We start from the raw sequence: 18,929 nt of genomic DNA, 5'->3' as shown, positions 1-18,929 counted from the left end.
TATTAAGGAATGGCAAAAAGATGGCTCAGCCTGTACCTGTAGTGCCTATTTTGTATTTGTAATCATAGATTAATAAAACTGCTTCTCTTCCTCACCAGAGATCAGTCGGGGAGTAGCTTACAATCCTGACAACAGTGCCCCATTTCTTTTTGAGTCACAACAGTAAAACTTATTGCCAAAATGTTGCCGTACCGTACAATTTGTGTGGAAAGACTTTGACACAAAAGTTATTTCCAAATACTGTTGCAAAATGCATCTTTGAAAATTCAATGAGGTTATCAAGCATTTTATAGTATTTTAAGAACTAGGGATTAATGCTTTTTATGGTTCGCACGATCACTAATTGACTAGCCACTTTTATTTAGCAAGCTTCTCACAAAATTTGGGTTCATGGCTTGTTTTGGAAATGAGAGTCAATTGTAGAAACTTTCAGTGAATGTTAGAGTTGAGTTTACATGTCTTTGACCTTTAAGTTAATACTTCTGAACTTCTGCTCAAATGATTTCCCCAAAACTTGGGCATGGTTTGTATTAAGTCAGAATAAGCTGGTTCCAGAAATTGAGTAAAAGTATGCCAGCAAATTTTTTTTACTGGTAGTGTTGTTGTCCAAAAAATGGGGTCCAGTCAAACACCAGTAAGAATAAAAATATTTTCCCCAGTAAATGGAATTAAGTAACATTATCACCGAGTGAAACACAAAATATTTCCCAAAATTTCTTAGCCAACACTTCGAAGCCCCAAAATTTATGTTGCAAACTTTGACATGGGATAGTGTGCCCACAATAACTGCAGAACCACCTTAAGTAATGATGAAATGGAATCAATAGAATAACCATGATAAGAATGGTGTTATCCTTTTGATACAATATTAATAACAAACAGTGGGGCTTGACTTTTCAAAATTACAGAAAAACTCAAATTGCATCTAGGGCCACCAGATCACAGTTTTCAAGCAACATACATTTAAATAGAAAGGAATTGTTAGCCAAATTAACTTTAACTAAAAATAACAGGCACTTTTTAAAAATAAAGTGGTTTGCTATTAAACAGTTAAAAAACAGTTCCTTTATATTGCTATATGTAGAAACAAAAAAAATGAAAAGGGTTTGTCAAACACAACTCGATACACCACCACCACCCACATAAATTATGATACTCTCCCATGTAGATGTGGAAGGAAAACACCTTGTTTTCACTCTAAGAGGAACTGGAGTTTGCAAGCCCTGACAGCAAGCCCTGACAGTTGTTCAGATTGGTTTCTTTGGAGTTAATGACAATAAATTGATTAACACCAAATTAATTAAGAGAGCACTCGACAACCAAATTGATGGCATTTTGTTGGGTTCTTCATTAGGCCGTTGTTGTTTTTTTTTTTTATCATGACAGAACTCAAAAATGATATTGTTCGTAAAATGCTTGACAGTGGACTTATAAATGAGTAGTTTTATGGACGTTATTTTGAAGATATGCTGTTGATGGACAAACCAAATAAATCTGACATGTTTTACAGTCAACAAATTTGAAGATGGCTTGATCCATTTCCTGGACATTTCTCTGAAAAGAACATCCATTGACATTTATAGGAATCACACAAACACTGGACAGAATGTCTTGTTTTCTAGTCAAGTACGTGGACTTGCCAAAATTACTTGGGTTAGGCCTTGTTGCACCAGGCTTCTCGTATATGTGAAATAGACTCTCTCATTCAGAAACAAAGAACAATGATGAAAACGTTCTGTTAGAGAATGGCTTTCCTAAATCTGTGGCTTCTAATCTTGTGAGGTGTTTCAGACACAGTAGCTCGGAACCTAGAACATCTTATCCCAATAACAACAAGACTATGAGTTTTAAGGATTTTAAATTCTAATGTGGGGTTTAGGACTGGCACTAGTTTTGCTAGGCTAATGATGTAATTTTGAAAGCAGATGGGAGCTCCTCTGGGGGCTTGTCCAGGAATCCCCATCAATGTCCCAGACCAAAAATGGCATTTGCTTTTAACTATTACTTCATCTCATGCAGGAAGGAAGTGATGTCTGAACAGTTTTCATTGAAGTGCCTTGAAACCAGAACCAGAGTATTAACAATATTACGAACAACGCAACAAAGAAAGTACAGGATGCAAAACAGAGCACAGTGATGCAAACCCAAATGCAAGTTAATTTTGAAACCAAATTGAAAATTGCTATGTAGAGTGAGACGGGTAACTGCAATCACAACTGGTGGTTTGCTATTTGCGTGAAAAATTAGCAGACATTAAGTTGAAGGAAGTGAGTTTATAGAGAAGTCCATTTGCATCATATTAATCAAAAACTGGTTTTCTTAGTTAGGTATAGAAATACAGTATGTTAATAAGTAGTTTCTTAGAAATCGATTTTGAAATAAAAACTAGCGCTAAAAAGTCACGACGTTTCGACCTCTACGAGGTCATTTTCAAGTGAGTAAATTTTCTACAATAGCATATAGCCATAAATATGTTAAAAACAACTTATAATAGATAAAAATGTGGCGAACGCTAAAATGTGATAAAATATGTGAAAAAGTGTTAAAAATATACAATGGAAAAATAAAATAATCTTAGCAAGAATTGCTCTAAACAAATAATTGGGCGCGAATTGAATCGCACTGTTTGTTTAGCATTGGTTTCAGTTCTTTGATTAAAAAAACATTTCAAAAATAAGGTAGCCAAATTTGTTCTGACACTTTCTTAAGATTCGAAAACTCTGTGCGATGTCCTCTGGCTCCATATCGTGCTGCCCTCTGAGGTGGTTTCCGATTGCCGATCCTTTGTGTTCTTCAATTCGTTGGTGTAGGTGTCGGCACGTGTAACCGACATAGCCTGCATCACACAGGCCACACTGAAATGAATACACCACGCATTGTTGACTAACAAGAGGCTGCTTGTCTTCCCTGACCTTAATTTCATCCTTGATCTTTCTACTTGTGTAAACTGGGTTAATATCTGCGTTGATCTTCCGACTGAGGTCAGCCAGCTGTTTACGTACTACGTCTGCAGATTTCTGGTCCTTGTAGGGCAACACGATTCTGACTGGGGCTTCTCTTTTATCAGCCACTCGAGTATGTGAATCCTCGGACACTTTTGATTCAATAAATCTGCGAATGATTGACTGCACAAGGTCGTCAGGATAGCACAGTCGGGAAAAGATCTCTTTAAGGCGTTCACATTCCTCGTGAAAAAACTTCCACTTTCAAAATACAGTATGAATATTTATAATTTGAATTATAATAATATTACTGTTGTACTTTAGATTGTAATTCCAATGCTCTTTTTAAAAACTGATTTCAGTTTCATCAGGTAGTTTGGTGCTTTGGGCCCAAAACAGCAGCCTGAAAACGGTCCTTGTAAGTTGACAAGCCCTTGAATAGCCAGGAAGTTTCAAGAAATGGGCCCTGAAGAGGCAAAGGGCCAACTTCAGACACAACTTAAAGCGAGTTTCAATTAGTCCAGCAAATTTATTTCACTTTCCGTAGGAGGAAGGTAAATTCCTAAAGATAAACATGAAACGAATTACTACAAATAACTAACTGAAGACGGCAGAAAACTAAGAGGAAAACACAAACAGACGATAAACTAAACGGCTTACCAAAATGCTGGCAACGGGGTTCAGGGAACCAAGAAGATACAAGTGTACCGGACGATAAACTAGCACTAAACGAACATGAAAGGATAACACAAATATATACGCAACGAAATTTACATACGACGCGAGAAAAAAAGCATGCAGAATGTGAAAAAATACATTAACATACGGAACAAAAAAGGACACAAAGAAAACACGAAATAGCCGTAACAGGCCCCTTCACAGAAAGTTTCAGTTTTCCACAATATTGTTGTGTCTATTAATGAAGTAAATCCATCTCCATATTTTTAATAGCCTGGCCAAACCATACCTGGAGGCATTAGATGATATGATCGATGAGGAGGAGGGGGAGTTAGAAGAAGACAAAGAAGAAGAAGAAGGACAAGAGGATCAAGAAGAACAAGTGGAAGGCCAAGAAGAACAAGACAATGATGATGAACACCTCCACAGAAAGTTAATAGAGGATGAGTTTAGTGACAGTGATAAAATCAGTATTTATTTCGTAGATTTTTTAAATTTTTATCAGGATTTCTTTAACAGATGTATTAATAAGTAATAATTAAGTAAATAGAGGATGAGTCTGAAATTGTTTTGATTGTTCTACATTTACAACAGCTTATTCAAATTAGCCCAAGCTCAAAGGCTGAAGAAAATATGTCATTACTTCTTTTTTTACTAAGTGAACCACAAATCACTGTGTTGCCTGTGACTAGTTTGTTGGATCTAGATTTAAGGGACAAAAGAGTGACAGAACTTTTCATCTTTGTAATAAGAACCCAGCCACAGTCGTGCCTGACTAACTGTGTCAACCTTCCTTGGTTTAAATAAGCTAATCAAAATGCATGAATGGTGAAAATATCAAGCATCATGTAACCTGTTGATCAGTCGACAACTCCACCTTTCACATTTCTTTTCATAATTTGGATTTGCCAGATTTGAATGGAAGCCATAGGAAAGTTGTTGAAAACATGTCAAAAAATGATGAAAAAAAATTAGTTTGGTGGTCTGTGTTAGAAGTGCACCACTGTAAATGCAATGATAAGTATTATATTAGTATGTCCAAAAGGCATTTATCTGTCAAAAATAGAATTTCTCAAACTAATGCTAACTTTGGTTAGTTTGCCTTTGTAACAATACAAATCTCAAGATTATAGTGGTTTTACAACACAGGCTAAAAACATGCCCTAAAATATAATTTTCGAAAATGTTTGGATAAAGCAACGGTTTGTATCATACGTGAGTATTGCAGATAATTCAAGCCAATTAATTCAAGGTCACAAGTCAGATTGTTTTGGTTCGCCCGTGTGTAGAAAGATCTATAAGACTCCAGTTGATAGTGATAATGGTAATTATACCTGCTCAAGAAAACACCAGTTGTATAAATTCCAGTCTAGCCACAAATAAATAAAAAAAGATTTGTAATCTTCTTTGTCATAACTGAATTATGTTATTGAACTAGTATGAGGTCCGTGTTGGTAAAACATTGGTCGAGTTCTTCGCCTTGCAATGTTACGGCGAGATCCATAGACTTGTTAAAAAAAGAAATACCCATATCAGTATCCGACTTAAGTTTCATTCCATGTTCAATGCTAAATTCCTGAGGGGTGTGCCTACAAACGAGGACTAACAATAGAGCTATAAATCAATGAACATAATAAATCCCTCTAAGATTCTCTAACCGAAACAAGTGATAGGTTGAGGTATCACTGAATTCCTAATTTTCAACCTTCTGCTCTCATTTCATCGTCTCTCCCGGTTAATAACACGTACCCTTTGTAGCTAGTTCCAGCCGATCCCAGGAATGCAAATCTCATTAGCAGTCAGTGCTCTCTCTGATAACCATAACAAGTACTTTTAAGGGTATCAAGTCTTATATCGGAGGTTCGGTGATATTTCTTTCTAAAAACAAAAAATGAAATAGTGTTCAACATAACCTTGCTCAGCACGTTTGCGAAAATCTATTGGTTCCTTTCAGAGGTTTCTTTAAGAGCACTCGGCTAACCTCCAGGTACGATTTCCGTACAGCGCCATACATTAATTATGTATGCAACTATCTCAAACTATCACATTATACTCAAACAGCAATCGTGAAAAGAACGAGTCAGTCAAAAAATTGCATGCATAATTAATGTAAGGGGTGGTGCGAAAATCTTGCCAACCTCCCTGTCAAAATAAGAGAGCCCCTCCGCCAGTTTTGTCCACATAGTATAATTTCTACTGACAGAATCGCTATGATTACGATGACGACCACAAAGCGCTTTGTGGTGTATTGAATAGGCCACAAAGCGCTTTGTGGTGTTTTGAATAGGCCACAAAGTGCTTTGCGGTGTTTTGAATAGGCCACAAAGCGCTTTGTGGTGTGAAAAATTGGAAAAACCAAATTATTTCAGAAAATAGCTGTGAGATATTTGCGAGTCAACGAGCCATCCAGTTTTCAATGTTAAATCCCAAAATAAAACACCACATAGCGCTTTGTGGTGTTTTGAATAGGCCACAAAGCGCTCTGTGGTGTTTTGAGTAGGCCACAAAGCGCTCTGTGGTGTTTTCAATAGGCCACAAAGTGCTCTGTGGTTTTTTGACTACTACTGCTGTTTTGTAAAGCAAAGCGAACTAGGAACAGTTAGAAAGCACTCCGGCCATAAAAATCTACTCGACAAGAAAATTTCTGTAATAAATGTTCGATGCTACAGGAGACGGCTTACCCAAAAAGGTTCAGTCAGCCTCAACAAACTTATACTGAGAAGAGGGCTTTCGCGAACCGGATTTCGTGTGAGTGACAAGATTGGGAATAGAGAAATATTGCGCAGATTGAGTGGTAGTTTTACAGCACCGAAACTAAAATTGGTTACACTGCTTCTCAGAAATTTTGTTTTGCCTCTGTAATATCATTAAACGATCTGAATAATTTGAGGATAATCAAAGCGCGGAGTTTAATATTGGCTGGCCGGGAACACGCAGCTCGCAAACCGGAGAGCAACCACTGTTTAAATCTTCGATCGAACTTTCATGTTGAATTTGAAACTGAAAATACACTAAGCGGTCAATTTCCGATAGAAATCTTGTGAGGTAAATGCCATTCTTGCAAAGAGTCGCTGCATATTTACGTTCAGAGTCACTCTGATTCAGAGTAAAGACATACAAAGTCAAATACTGCTTCCGAACGCTACCCCTCCAAAAATCAATTTTGCTCGAAGACCGAACTGCAACAGAGTTTAGTTACCAGTCTTATGCTGCGTGTTATTAGATAGAACGCATGATATGATTGGCTCCGTATATCACATTACGTCAGAGGACATGTCTGCTACATAGGACATAACTGCAACGGTACACATGGTTTACCCGTGGTTTTTAACCGCGCGGCCATGGGCCGAGCGCGGTTCATGGTTTACCCGTGGTTTTTTTAACCGCGCGGCCATGGGCCGAGCGCGGTTCATGGTTTACCCGTGGTTTTTTTTTTTCGACTTCGGTGCGAGCAGACCCAAGCTTCCACTCGGCCAAATTTTGAGTCACGCAACCTGTGATGTTTACTCGCCAAAAGCTGTTGAAACAATAAATCTCATCTTTCGCGGGAATAAATTAAAAACCCAGCGCTCGTCAAAAATTATATTTTTTCACCAGAAATTTAGCTCGGAACATATACATATTTATATTTGTTTGAATCGTCGATGAAATGACCTTTTCCGGATATTTTTTCCTTCGGGGTCAACCGAAACCTCAGATTACAAAATCACGCCGAACCCACATGTTGCAAAAAAATCTCTTCAAAACCCTGACTTCGAAGCGATATAACACTTCAGCGTTAATAGCTACCACACATCGGCAAGCGGTAAATCTATTCCTTAACAATCCAGCTTTATCGTGTTAAAATTTCAGCGAAATCGAACAAAACCAGAATTAAGTAGAATTTTTTTGTGACCTCACTTCCCAGACTTGTCCTAACAAAGGAAGCAACGGTCGCCCATAGCAACCGAAAGACACGAACATAACAAAGCCGACGTTTCGGCCAAAAAACTCCACAATTATCGCCTGAGAGTTTAAACTTGAATGGGAACATCTTTTTCGAACCTTTTTCAACTGATTTAGACGAAAGACTGGCCTCGGCGGGCTACAAAAACGACAAAGAGAAAAAACAGAACAAGACAGCAGAACAAGCCGATAATATTTCATCGCATGGCTTTCGACACGAAAACGAAAATACAGCTTACTTCTGGATAAATTCAGCCTTAGAAGCCAGCAACCGGTCCCAAATTACTTTCTGTATCCGTACAAATGTCCTGATTTCCATCTCCGAAAGATTTTGCCCCAATTTTGAGCAAATAAACATTTCGCCGGCGGCGACCGCCATTTCGGTGGCTTGCATACTAAATTAGCTAACTTAACAAAATTCTCCCGAGGGGGGGGATACGACAAATCAAAAGTAACGCCAATTTTCTGTCACGTTTTCAATCTGTGGTCACTGGAGTGACCAAAATCGATACATCGGTCGGGATAGGGTTTTTTTATGACTTGTGTGACTACTTTGCTAGCCCTTTTCTCGTGGAAAACACCAATTAAATTTAATCATGACTTTTAAGAAAGAAAGCTGTTGTTAATAGTGTTATTATTGTGTCGTTGATATCGTTCATGCCCATACATATCCCGAAGAAAGTTCTAGATTAAGACCATTAAGTCATCGGAGATTTGTCAACGGCTACCACTGATGGTGCAATAATACAGTTTGTGTTGATCAAGTGATGTGATGTCTACAGTAAGAAAAGAATCATCAATGACTGCTTTGGAATGTGCACTGCGTTCCGACGGTAGTGCTAAGCGAACAGTTAAATTTTAAAAGCGCGGTTATAAGATCTAACAGATCTTCTTGTTTTTTTCGACTTCGGTGCGAGCAGACCCAAGCTTCCACTCGGCCAAATTTTGAGTCACGCAACCTGTAATGTTTACTCGCCAAAAGCTGTTGAAACATTAATAAATCTCATCTTTCGCGGGAAAAAATTAAAAACCCAGCACTCGTCAAAAATTATATCTTTTCACCAGAAATTTAGCTCGGAACATATACATATTTATATTCGTTTGAATCGTCGATGAAATGACCTTTTCCGGATATTTTTTCCTTCGGGGTCAACCGAAACCTCCGATTACAAAATCAAGCCGAACCCACACGTTGCAAAAAATCTCTTCAAAATCCTGACTTCGAAGCGATATAACACTTCAGCGTTAATAGCTATCACACATCGGCAGACGGTAAATCTATTCCTTAACAATCCAGGTTTATCGTGTTAAAATTTCAGCAAAATCGAACAAAACCAGAATTAATTCGAATTTTTTTGTGACCTCACTCCTCAGACTTGACCTAACAAAGGAGGCAACGGTCGCCCATAGCAACCGAAAAACACCAACATAACAAAGCCGACGTTTCGGCCAAAAAAACTCCAGAATTATCGCCTGAGAGTGTAAACTTGAATGGGAACATCTTTTTCGAACTTTTTTCAACTGATTTAGACGAAAGACTGGCCTCGGCGGGCTACAAAAATGACCAAGAGAAAAACAGAACAAGACAGCAGAACAAGCCGATAACATTTCATCGCATGGCTTTCGGCACGAAAACGAAAATACAGCTTACTTCTGGATAAATTCAGCCTTAGAAGCCAGCAACCGGTCCCAAATTACTTTCTGTATCCTTATAAATGTCCTGACTTCCATCTCCGAGAGATTTTGCCCCAATTTTGAGCAAATAAACATTTCGTCGACGGTGACCGCCATTACGGTGGCTTGCATACTAAATTAGCTAACTTGACAAAATTCTCCCGTGGGGGGGATATGACGAAAAGAGCTGAAAAATGGCCTGTAATTGGCTAATGATGAGATCATCCCACTGTCCACATTTGGTGAGAATCGAAAGTAACGCCAATTTTCTGTCACGTTTTCAATCTGTGGTCACTGAAGTGACCAAAATCGATACATCGGTCGGGATAGAGTTCTATTATTAAATTATATGACTTGTGTGACTACTTTGCTGGCCCTTTACTCGTGGAAAACACCAATTAAATTTAATCATGACTTTTAAGAAAGAAAGCTGTTGTTAATAGTGTTATTATTGTGTCATTTATATCGTTCATGCCCATACATATCCCGAAGAAAGTTCTACAAAGATTAAGACCATTAGGTCATCGGAGATTTGTCAATGGCTACCACTGATGGTGCAGTAACACAGTTTGTGTTGATCAAGTGATCTGATGTCTACAGTAAGAAAAGAATCATCAATGACTGCTTTGGAATGTGCACTGCGTTCCGACGGTAGTGCTAAGCGAACAGTTAAATTTTAAAAGCGCGGTTATAAGATCTAACAGATCTTCTTGTTTTTTTTCGACTTCGGTGCGAGCACACCCAAGCTTCCACTCGGCCAAATTTTGAGTCACGCAACCTGTGATGTTTACTCGCAAAAAGCTGTTGAAACATTAATAAATCTCATCTTTCGCGGGAAAAAATTAAAAACCCAGCGCTCGTCAAAAATTATATTTTTTCACCAGAAATTTAGCTCGGAACATATACATATTTATATTCGTTTGAATCGTCGATGAAATGACCTTTTCCGCATATTTTTTCCTTCAGGGTCAACCGAAACCTCCGATTACAAAATCACGCCGAACCAACACGTTGCAAAAAAATCTCTTCAAAACCCTGACTTCGAAGCGATATAACACTTCAGCGTTAATAGCTACCACACATCGGCAGACGGTAAATCTATTCCTTAACAATCCAGCTTTATCGTGTTAAAATTTCAGCGAAATCGAACAAAACCAGAATTAATTCGAATTTTTTTGTGACCTCACTCCCCAGACTTGACCTAACAAAGGAAGCAACGGTCGCCCATAGCAACCGAAAAACACCAACATAACAAAGCCGACGTTTCGGCCAAAAGACTCCAGAATTATCGCCTGAGAGCTTAAACTTGAATGGGAACATCTTTTTCGAACTTTTTTCAACTGATTTAGACGAAAGACTGGCGTCGGCGGGCTACAAAAAAGACCAAGAGAAAAACAGAACAAGACAGAAGAAGAAGCCGATAACATTTCATCGCATGGCTTTCGGCACGAAAACGAAAATACAGCTTACTTCTGGATAAATTCAGCCTTAGAAGCCAGCAACCGGTCCCAAATTACTTTCTGTATCCTTACAAATGTCCTGACTTCCATCTCCGAAAGATTTTGCCCCAATTTTAAGTAAATAAACATTTCGTCGACGGTGACCGCCATTACGGTGGCTTGCATACTAAATTAGCTAACTTGACAAAATTCTCCCGAGGGGGGGATATGACGAAAAGAGCTGAAAGATGGCCTATAATTGGCTAATGATGAGATCATCCAAAGTAACGCCAATTTTCTGTCACGTTTTCAATCTGTGGTCACTGGAGTGACCAACAATCGATACATCGGTCGGGATAGAGTTTTATTATTAAAATATATGACTTGTGTGACTACTTTGCTAGCCCTTTACTCGTGGAAAACACCAATTAAATTTAATCATGACTTTTAAGAAAGAAAGCTGTTGTTAATAGTGTTATTATAGAGTCATTTATATCGTTCATGCCCATATATATCCCGAAGAAAGTTCTAAAAAGATTAAGACCATTACGTTATCGGAGATTTGTCAATGGCTACCACTGATGGTGCAATAATACAGTTTGTGTTGATCAAGTGATGTGATGTCTACAGTAAGAAAAGAATCATCAATGACCGCTTTGGAATGTGCACTGAGTACCGACGGTAGTGCTAAGCAAACAGTTAAATTTTAAAAGCGCGGTTATAAGATCTAACAGATCTTGTTAACCGCGCGGCCATGGGCCGAGCGCGGTTCATGGTTTACCCGTGGTTTTTAACCGCGCGGCCATGGGTCGAGCGCGGTTCATGGTTTACCCGTGGTTTTTTAACCGCGCGGCCATGGGCCGAGCGCGGTTCATGGTTTACCCGTGGTTTTTTTTTTTTTCGACTTCGGTGCGAGCAGACCCAAGCTTCCACTCGGCCAAATTTTGGGTCACGCAACCTGTGATGTTTACTCGCCAAAAGCTGTTGAAACAATAAATCTCATCTTTCGCGGGAATAAATTAAAAACCCAGCGCTCGTCAAAAATTATATTTTTTCACCAGAAATTTAGCTCGGAACATATACATATTTATATTTGTTTGAATCGTCGATAAAATGACCTTTTCCGGATATTTTTTTCCTTCGGGGTCAACCGAAACCTCAGATTACAAAATCACGCCGAACCCACATGTTGCAAAAAAATCTCTTCAAAACCCTGACTTCGAAGCGATATAACACTTCAGCGTTAATAGCTACCACACATCGGCAAGCGGTAAATCTATTCCTTAACAATCCAGCTTTATCGTGTTAAAATTTCAGCGAAATCGAACAAAACCAGAATTAATTAGAATTTTTTTGTGACCTCACTTCCCAGACTTGTCCTAACAAAGGAAGCAACGGTCGCCCATAGCAACCGAAAAACACCAACATAACAAAGCCGACGTTTCGGCCAAAAAACTCCACAATTATCGCCTGAGAGTTTAAACTTGAATGGGAACATCTTTCTCGAACCTTTTTCAACTGATTTAGACGAAAGACTGGCGTCGGCGGGCTACAAAAACGACAAAGAGAAAAAACAGAACAAGACAGCAGAACAAGCCGATAATATTTCATCGCGTGGCTTTCGACACGAAAACGAAAATACAGCTTACTTCTGGATAAATTCAGCCTTAGAAGCCAGCAACCGGTCCCAAATTACTTTCTGTATCCTTACAAATGTCCTGATTTCCATCTCCGAAAGATTTTGCCCCAACTTTGAGCAAATAAACATTTCGCCGGCGGCTACCGCCATTACGGTGGCTTGCATACTAAATTAGCTAACTTAACAAAATTCTCCCGAGGGGGGGGGATACGACAAATTTGGTGAGAATCAAAAGTAACGCCAATTTTCTGTCACGTTTTCAATCTGTGGTCACTGGAGTGACCAAAATCGATACATCGGTCGGGATAGGGTTTTTTTATGACTTGTGTGACTACTTTGCTAGCCCTTTTCTCGTGGAAAACACCAATTAAATTTAATCATGACTTTTAAGAAAGAAAGCTGTTGTTAATAGTGTTATTATTGTGTCGTTGATATCGTTCATGCCCATACATATCCCGAAGAAAGTTCTAGATTAAGACCATTAAGTCATCGGAGATTTGTCAAAGGCTACCACTGATGGTGCAATAATACAGTTTGTGTTGATCAAGTGATGTGATGTCTACAGTAAGAAAAGAATCATTAATGACTGCTTTGGAATGTGCACTGCGTTCCGACGGTAGTGCTAAGCGAACAGTTAAATCTTAAAAGCGCGGTTATAAGATCTAACAGATCTTCTTGTTTTTTTTCGACTTCGGTGCGAGCAGACCCAAGCTTCCACTCGGCCAAATTTTGAGTCACGCAACCTGTGATGTTTACTCGCCAAAAGCTGTTGAAACAATAAATCTCATCTTTCGCGGGAATAAATTAAAAACCCAGCGCTCGTCAAAAATTATATTTTTTCACCAGAAATTTAGCTCGGAACATATACATATTTATATTTGTTTGAATCGTCGATGAAATGACCTTTTCCGGATATTTTTTCCTTCGGGGTCAACAAAAACCTCCGAGTACAAAATCACGCCGAACCCACACGTTGCAAAAAAAATCTCTTCAAAACCCTGACTTCGAAGCAATATATTACTTTAGCGTTAATAGCTACCACACATCGGCAGACGGTAAATCTATTCCTTAACAATCCAGCTTTATCGTGTTAAAATTTCAGCGAAATCGAACAAAACCAGAATTAAGTAGAATTTTTTTTTGTGACCTCACTTCCCAGACTTGAGCTAACAAGGGAAGCCACGGTCGCCCATAGCAACCGAAAAACACCAACATAACAAAGGCGACGTTTCGGCCAAAAAACTCCAGAATTATCGCCTGAGAGCTTAAACTTGAATGGGAATATCTTTTTCGAACTTTTTTCAACAGATTTAGACGAAAGAATGGCTTCGGCGGGCTACATAAAAGACCAAGAGAAAAAACAGAACAGGAGAGCATAACAAGCCGATAATATTTCATGGCGTGGCTTTCGGCACAAAAACGAAAATACAGCTTACTTCCGGATAAATTCACCCTTAGAAGCCAGCAACTGGTCCCAAATTACTTTCTGTATCCTTACAAATGTCCTGACTTCCACCTCCGAAAGATTTTGCCCCAACTTTGAGCAAATAAACATTTCGTCGACGGCGACCGCCATTACGGTGGCTCCCATACTAAATTAGCTAACGTGACAAAATTCTCCCGAGGTGGGGATATGACGAAAAGAGCTGAAAAATGGCCTGTAATTGGCTAATGATGAGATCATCCTACTGTCCAAATTTGGTGAGAATCAAAAGTAACGCCAATTTTCTGTCACGTTTTCAATCTACGGTCGGGATAGAGTTTAGTGTTCGTATCTTCATGCCCATACATATCCCGAGGAAATTTCCAAATTAAGACCATTACGTCATGGGAGACAACGGCTACGACTGATAGTGCAATAATAGAATTTGTGTTGATCAAGTGATGTGATGTCTACAGTAAGAAAAGAATCATCAAGGACTGCTTTGGAATGTGCGTTGTATTGCAACTGTAGCGCTACCAAAACAGTTAAATTTTAAAAGCGCGGTTATAAGATCTAACAGATCTTCTTGTTAATCTTTATGCGAACGTTCAGCGCGCGAAACGTGACACGGTTACCGCCGACATCTACTATTACATAACGACCGAGTTTGGTTACGCGAAACGTGACCTTCGCCTTGCAGTATGTGGTGGTGTTGTGTTTGTAAGGGGAAAAACGGTAATGGACATTATAGCTGAAATTTTGGTATTTTTGCAATAAAAATGACTCACCTCAATGCCTTGTTGTCTTTTCTATTGTCATCTCGCTTCTCAACTCGATCTGAAGCCTTTTAAGCAAGTTGTCGCTTTTTGGTTTTCCTCCACTAGGCCGCAAGGCATTGAGGTGAGTCATTATTACAAAAATACCAAAATTTCAGCTATAATGTCGATTACCGTTTTTCCCCATACAAACCTTTATAAATTCAAACCGTTGTAACACAACACCACCACATACTGCAAGGCGAAGGTCACGTTTCGCGTAACCAAACTCGGTCGTTATATAATAGTAGATGTCGGCGGTAACCGTGTCACGTTTCGCGCGCTGAACGTTCGCATAAAGATTAAAAAAAAAACTCCTCGCATTGTGAGCTTGGGCCGCCTGTGTCTTGAGCAATTCTGCCAACACGATCCATCAGCGGTGAAACAGCTCTTGCCAGTGAATTCCTTGTTTTTGGTTACCGTAAATAAAGGAATGGCAGCTCCTACTGGTAAATTATTATCACAGAAATAGCAGCACTTGTTTGTTTTTATCGTGAGCGCCATCTCACCTTGTTTCCAAACGCATTCAAGTTATAATTTCACATGGCGGAGTTTGCAAAGCTGATCTGCAGATAACCTGCAATCGTACCCTCCCTCCCTTATATTCTCCCTTTTCCCTTCCTTCCAAAAAAACAAAAACAAAAAAAACAACGCCTGATCGCAGGTTAATCTGCAGACTTCTTTCGCGCCTCTTGGAAATCCGAGTCTCGCATTCCCACAACCTAAAAAAATAAGTTTGACTTCCGGTGAATCCTGATTGGTTCATAAAATGACAGTTTGACCACACCTTAGTTTATTTAAATGAGGGGGCGGCTGGCGGCTGGCGGCTGGCGGCTGGTTAAATAAATGTATCAGGCGTTTTTTTTTTCCCCTCTCCCTTTTCCCTTCTTCTTTCCAAAAACAAAAAAACACACAAAAAAAACGCCTGATCGCAGGTTAGTTTGAACTTTGTAACCGGAACTGTCACTCTTAGAATTAACTACAATAAAAGTCCCTTCCAGAGACGACTGCAAAGAACTTGATTCAGCTTTAGTTGTCTCGTTCTCTTGCTTTGCCGTTTGAAGCCTCTATAAAAATAGTCTGCTTCGTATCGGCCTGTAACGACTACCACTTGCCTTGTCAGACCTCCTAGACTCGACACTTGCGTCGTGCCGATCGCACGGGTTAGGACTAGCCTCGGGTTGTTTGAGTCACCGGCCCTATCCTCGTCCCTTAGATTTTCTATCCGCGACCTTTCGCCCTTTTTAGTTGACTTCTTTTCGCTTTGTCTTGTCTTTCCTAGGGAGGGACCACTGCCTCCCTTGCCGTTGCCATTTTAAAGTGCCTTATATTCTACTTCCAGCTGCACGTTGTCTCGGACATCAGCATGAGCTGCATAGAGAAGGGACATGTTCATACGGTCTCTTTTCACCCAGTTGGCGTGAATGGTTTCCGCTTGATTCATTTTCGGAGTACTTAGTAACGGTACGATTCGACCCACCGGTGTAAATATTTTCGATTGTTGTCCTCTTCATTGAAATTCTCTAAGTCTTCCTTGGCCTTGTTGACGATTACACAGTGCTTTAAAACGTCTTCTGTCTTCTTTTCTTAACCTGGGAGCCTGCCGGTTCCGGCAATCTTAGAAAATAACATTCGCTAGTCTTGACTCTTTCCTATCCAGGGTATGAGAATCAACTGACCGTCGCAAACCCGCCATATTTGACCATGCCATATCATTAACCCGGCCACGAAGATTAAAGTTAAGAAATACTTCTTATAGTATTTCGACTTTCTTTCCATAGAACTTCGTTAAAAGTTGTTCTAAAAAAGCTCGACTGAGCAACAGTCTTCACTTCACATTTCATTGTGGCGAGAGGTACAAGTCTTCTGATTAGAGAATGATAGACGCTAGCAGTCAGTGAAACCAAACCTTTGCAGCTCTTTACCTTCCCGTCGAAAAAACAAAATTCTTGACTCAAGATATGGTGTTCAGTTCTGTCCATGCTAGGTGCGAATTTTGCTTTAAACTTACTGGTCTGAAAAACAAATGACGGCTTATCAGGATTACCACCCCGGTCATTTAATTTATAAACATAACATGGGTCACAAGAGTCGGCCAAAGGAACAGGTGTTTTAACAAATGTTTTTGAAGATAGGTCTACCAAAGATCATCCTTTATTGGTCTATCAAAACGTTTGTTTCAGGTTTTTTGCTTATGATTATTTTTTGCGTGACCAGCGCTGTTTACACGCGATCCGCACCGCTTACCCGCGACCCGCGCTGCCTACCCGCGACCCGCGCTGCTTACCCGCGACCCGCGTTGATTAGACACTCCCGAGATTTCCTCCCATGCATGCTTGATCCGTCTCATGTCAGAGTTCGTTGTGTTCTCTTTTTTGAAATTGTTTCGCCTGTTTTATGACTTGAAGACTGCAGCATAATCTGAATGGCTGTCGATCAATTTTCACTCCTCCTTTAACAAACAAATTAACGCGATTACATCGATATAGTTGTGGACGTAATCCCAAAAGTATATAATATTCCTTACAGTGGCTTCTGACTTATAATATAACGTGTTCTGTAGGAAACCTTTTTAAATGGTGGTTCAATCTCAAGTGGACCGCTTAAGAGGTCCGCTCAATACAGGTTTGATTGTAATATTAAGATGTCCAAACGCGAATGAGATGGAAATTATTTCTGCATTACTGTGAGTCTAACAGCAATTGTGGAATTGTCATATCGGTCTCAGTTGAGTCTTGAAAAAGCTTGGTTTACTTCATCTCTATATTTAGCTCAGTAAGGAAGCTTGACGCCATATGGCTGAAGTAATCAGATGCAAAGGCTAAAATGGGCAATGTTTTTAACATGTAGACACTTCACGGTATGGCTTTTACAAGTCTGCTTCTTTTTTCCTCGTAGGAGTGTGATCTCCCGGCAGGTGGCAATGACTTCACCTTCACAGAAATCTCGAGAACATGGCCAGCTATATCCGTCCCCTGGCAAATTACATGTAACAATACTGGCATCAGAATGGAGGTCAACTAAAGGCGGACTCTCCACCATAAACAGAGAATTAGCCATAGAGTTGGCTAAATGTCCTGAGGTGGAAATCTCTTTCTTTGTTCCACAATGCAGCGAAGAAGACAAGAGAACGGCCCGTGATCACCACATTGAAATTGTCGAGGCAACAAGACTGACTGGGTACGATGAACTAGAATGGCTTAGCTTTCCGCCAGATCATTTGCAAATTGATGTCATCGTTGGTCATGGCGTGAAGCTTGGTCACCAAGCACAAGTAATAAGGAAGTCTCACAAATGTAAGTGGATTCAAGTTGTCCACACAGACCCGGAGGAACTGGGAATGTATAAGTCCTACCAAAATCCGATCTCCACGGGCGAGAAGAAGCACAAAGTAGAAGAGGAACTTTGCGAAAAGGCTGACTTCGTTGTGGGCGTTGGGCCGAAGTTGTGCGAGGCTTTTCGCAGATATCTTCGCTGGTGTAAGAAAGATGAAACCATTCTTAACATTACCCCTGGTGTCTTTAATGAATTTGTGGATGTTGAACATGCTGCTGAAGAGAGAGAACGATGCGGCATTTTAGTGTTTGGCCGCGGAGATGCTGAAGATTTTCAGTTAAAAGGTTTTGATGTGGCTGGCAAAGCCGTCGCTGAGTTGAATGATGCTCATCTTGTTTTCGTTGGTGCACCTGAAGGAAAGCACGAGGACATAGCAAAGCGTCTGCTTGAGTGTGGTCTTCCTGCTCACCGCCTGACAGTGAGAAGCTTCCTGCAAAGCAGAGAGGATTTGAAACGATTGTTCTGCGAAGTAGATCTTGTACTGATGCCTTCCAGAACAGAGGGATTTGGCTTGACTGGCCTAGAGGCATTATCAGCTGGTCTCCCTGTACTTGTTAGCAAGAACTCAGGATTTGGAGAAGCCCTAGGTAAAGTACCGTTTGGTTCAGCATGTGTGATTGATTCTGAGAATCCTCTGGTATGGGCTGAAGCCATCAAGGAAGTTTGGAATAAAGATAGAGAGACAAGACTTCAGGAGGCTGAACTGTTACGTTCTTCCTATGAGAGGAATTACAACTGGGCTAAACAAAGTCGAGGTCTTGTTAACCAAATGTTAACCCTCGTTGATGGTATGTACTTGTAGGGCATTTTTGTAGGATATCTACAAATTTATAACTAGTGATAGTGACTGTGACGTGAAAAAAAAAGACGTTTTTAATCAAATTTTGTAGCACCACACATTAAGAATGATAAACTGGACACTGGACCCGGCTGTCTAAAGTATGACCAAACTAATTCGGTGAAAGTTTGATTTTTGATTTCAGGTCTGTAATGTTTCAGTGAAGCCGTTATGTTGATATTTTTGGACTTCACCCAGAA

The 18,929-nt window shown here is 39.9% G+C and overlaps 1 protein-coding gene and 1 pseudogene across 2 annotated transcripts in view; one reads left to right on the top strand and one right to left on the bottom strand.

The window, feature by feature from the left end:
- LOC149108767 (uncharacterized) overlaps positions 1 to 18,929 on the top strand; it is a 48,812-nt pseudogene that overhangs the window by 20,862 nt on the left and 9,021 nt on the right. The window contains exon 2 of the transcript XR_016208275.1: positions 17,454 to 18,679. The product of XR_016208275.1 is annotated as an uncharacterized LOC149108767 (transcript). The remainder of the gene's footprint in view (positions 1 to 17,453; positions 18,680 to 18,929) is intronic.
- Positions 15,871 to 16,905, bottom strand: LOC149108768 (uncharacterized). The gene is made up of 3 exons (XM_089293694.1): positions 16,854 to 16,905; positions 16,371 to 16,692; positions 15,871 to 16,009 (listed from the first exon to the last, which is right to left on the bottom strand). Exons 1-3 carry the CDS (start codon positions 16,903 to 16,905, stop codon positions 15,871 to 15,873), a joined length of 513 nt encoding a protein of 170 aa, XP_089149820.1.

This window comes from Orbicella faveolata, unplaced genomic scaffold (genome assembly GCF_042242905.1).
Source record: "Orbicella faveolata isolate gen_17 unplaced genomic scaffold, um_ofav_v1 contig_25, whole genome shotgun sequence".
NCBI lineage: Eukaryota > Metazoa > Cnidaria > Anthozoa > Scleractinia > Merulinidae > Orbicella > Orbicella faveolata.
The sequence above is the reverse complement of the archived record's forward strand: the minus strand, read 5'-3'. Positions and strand labels throughout refer to the sequence as shown.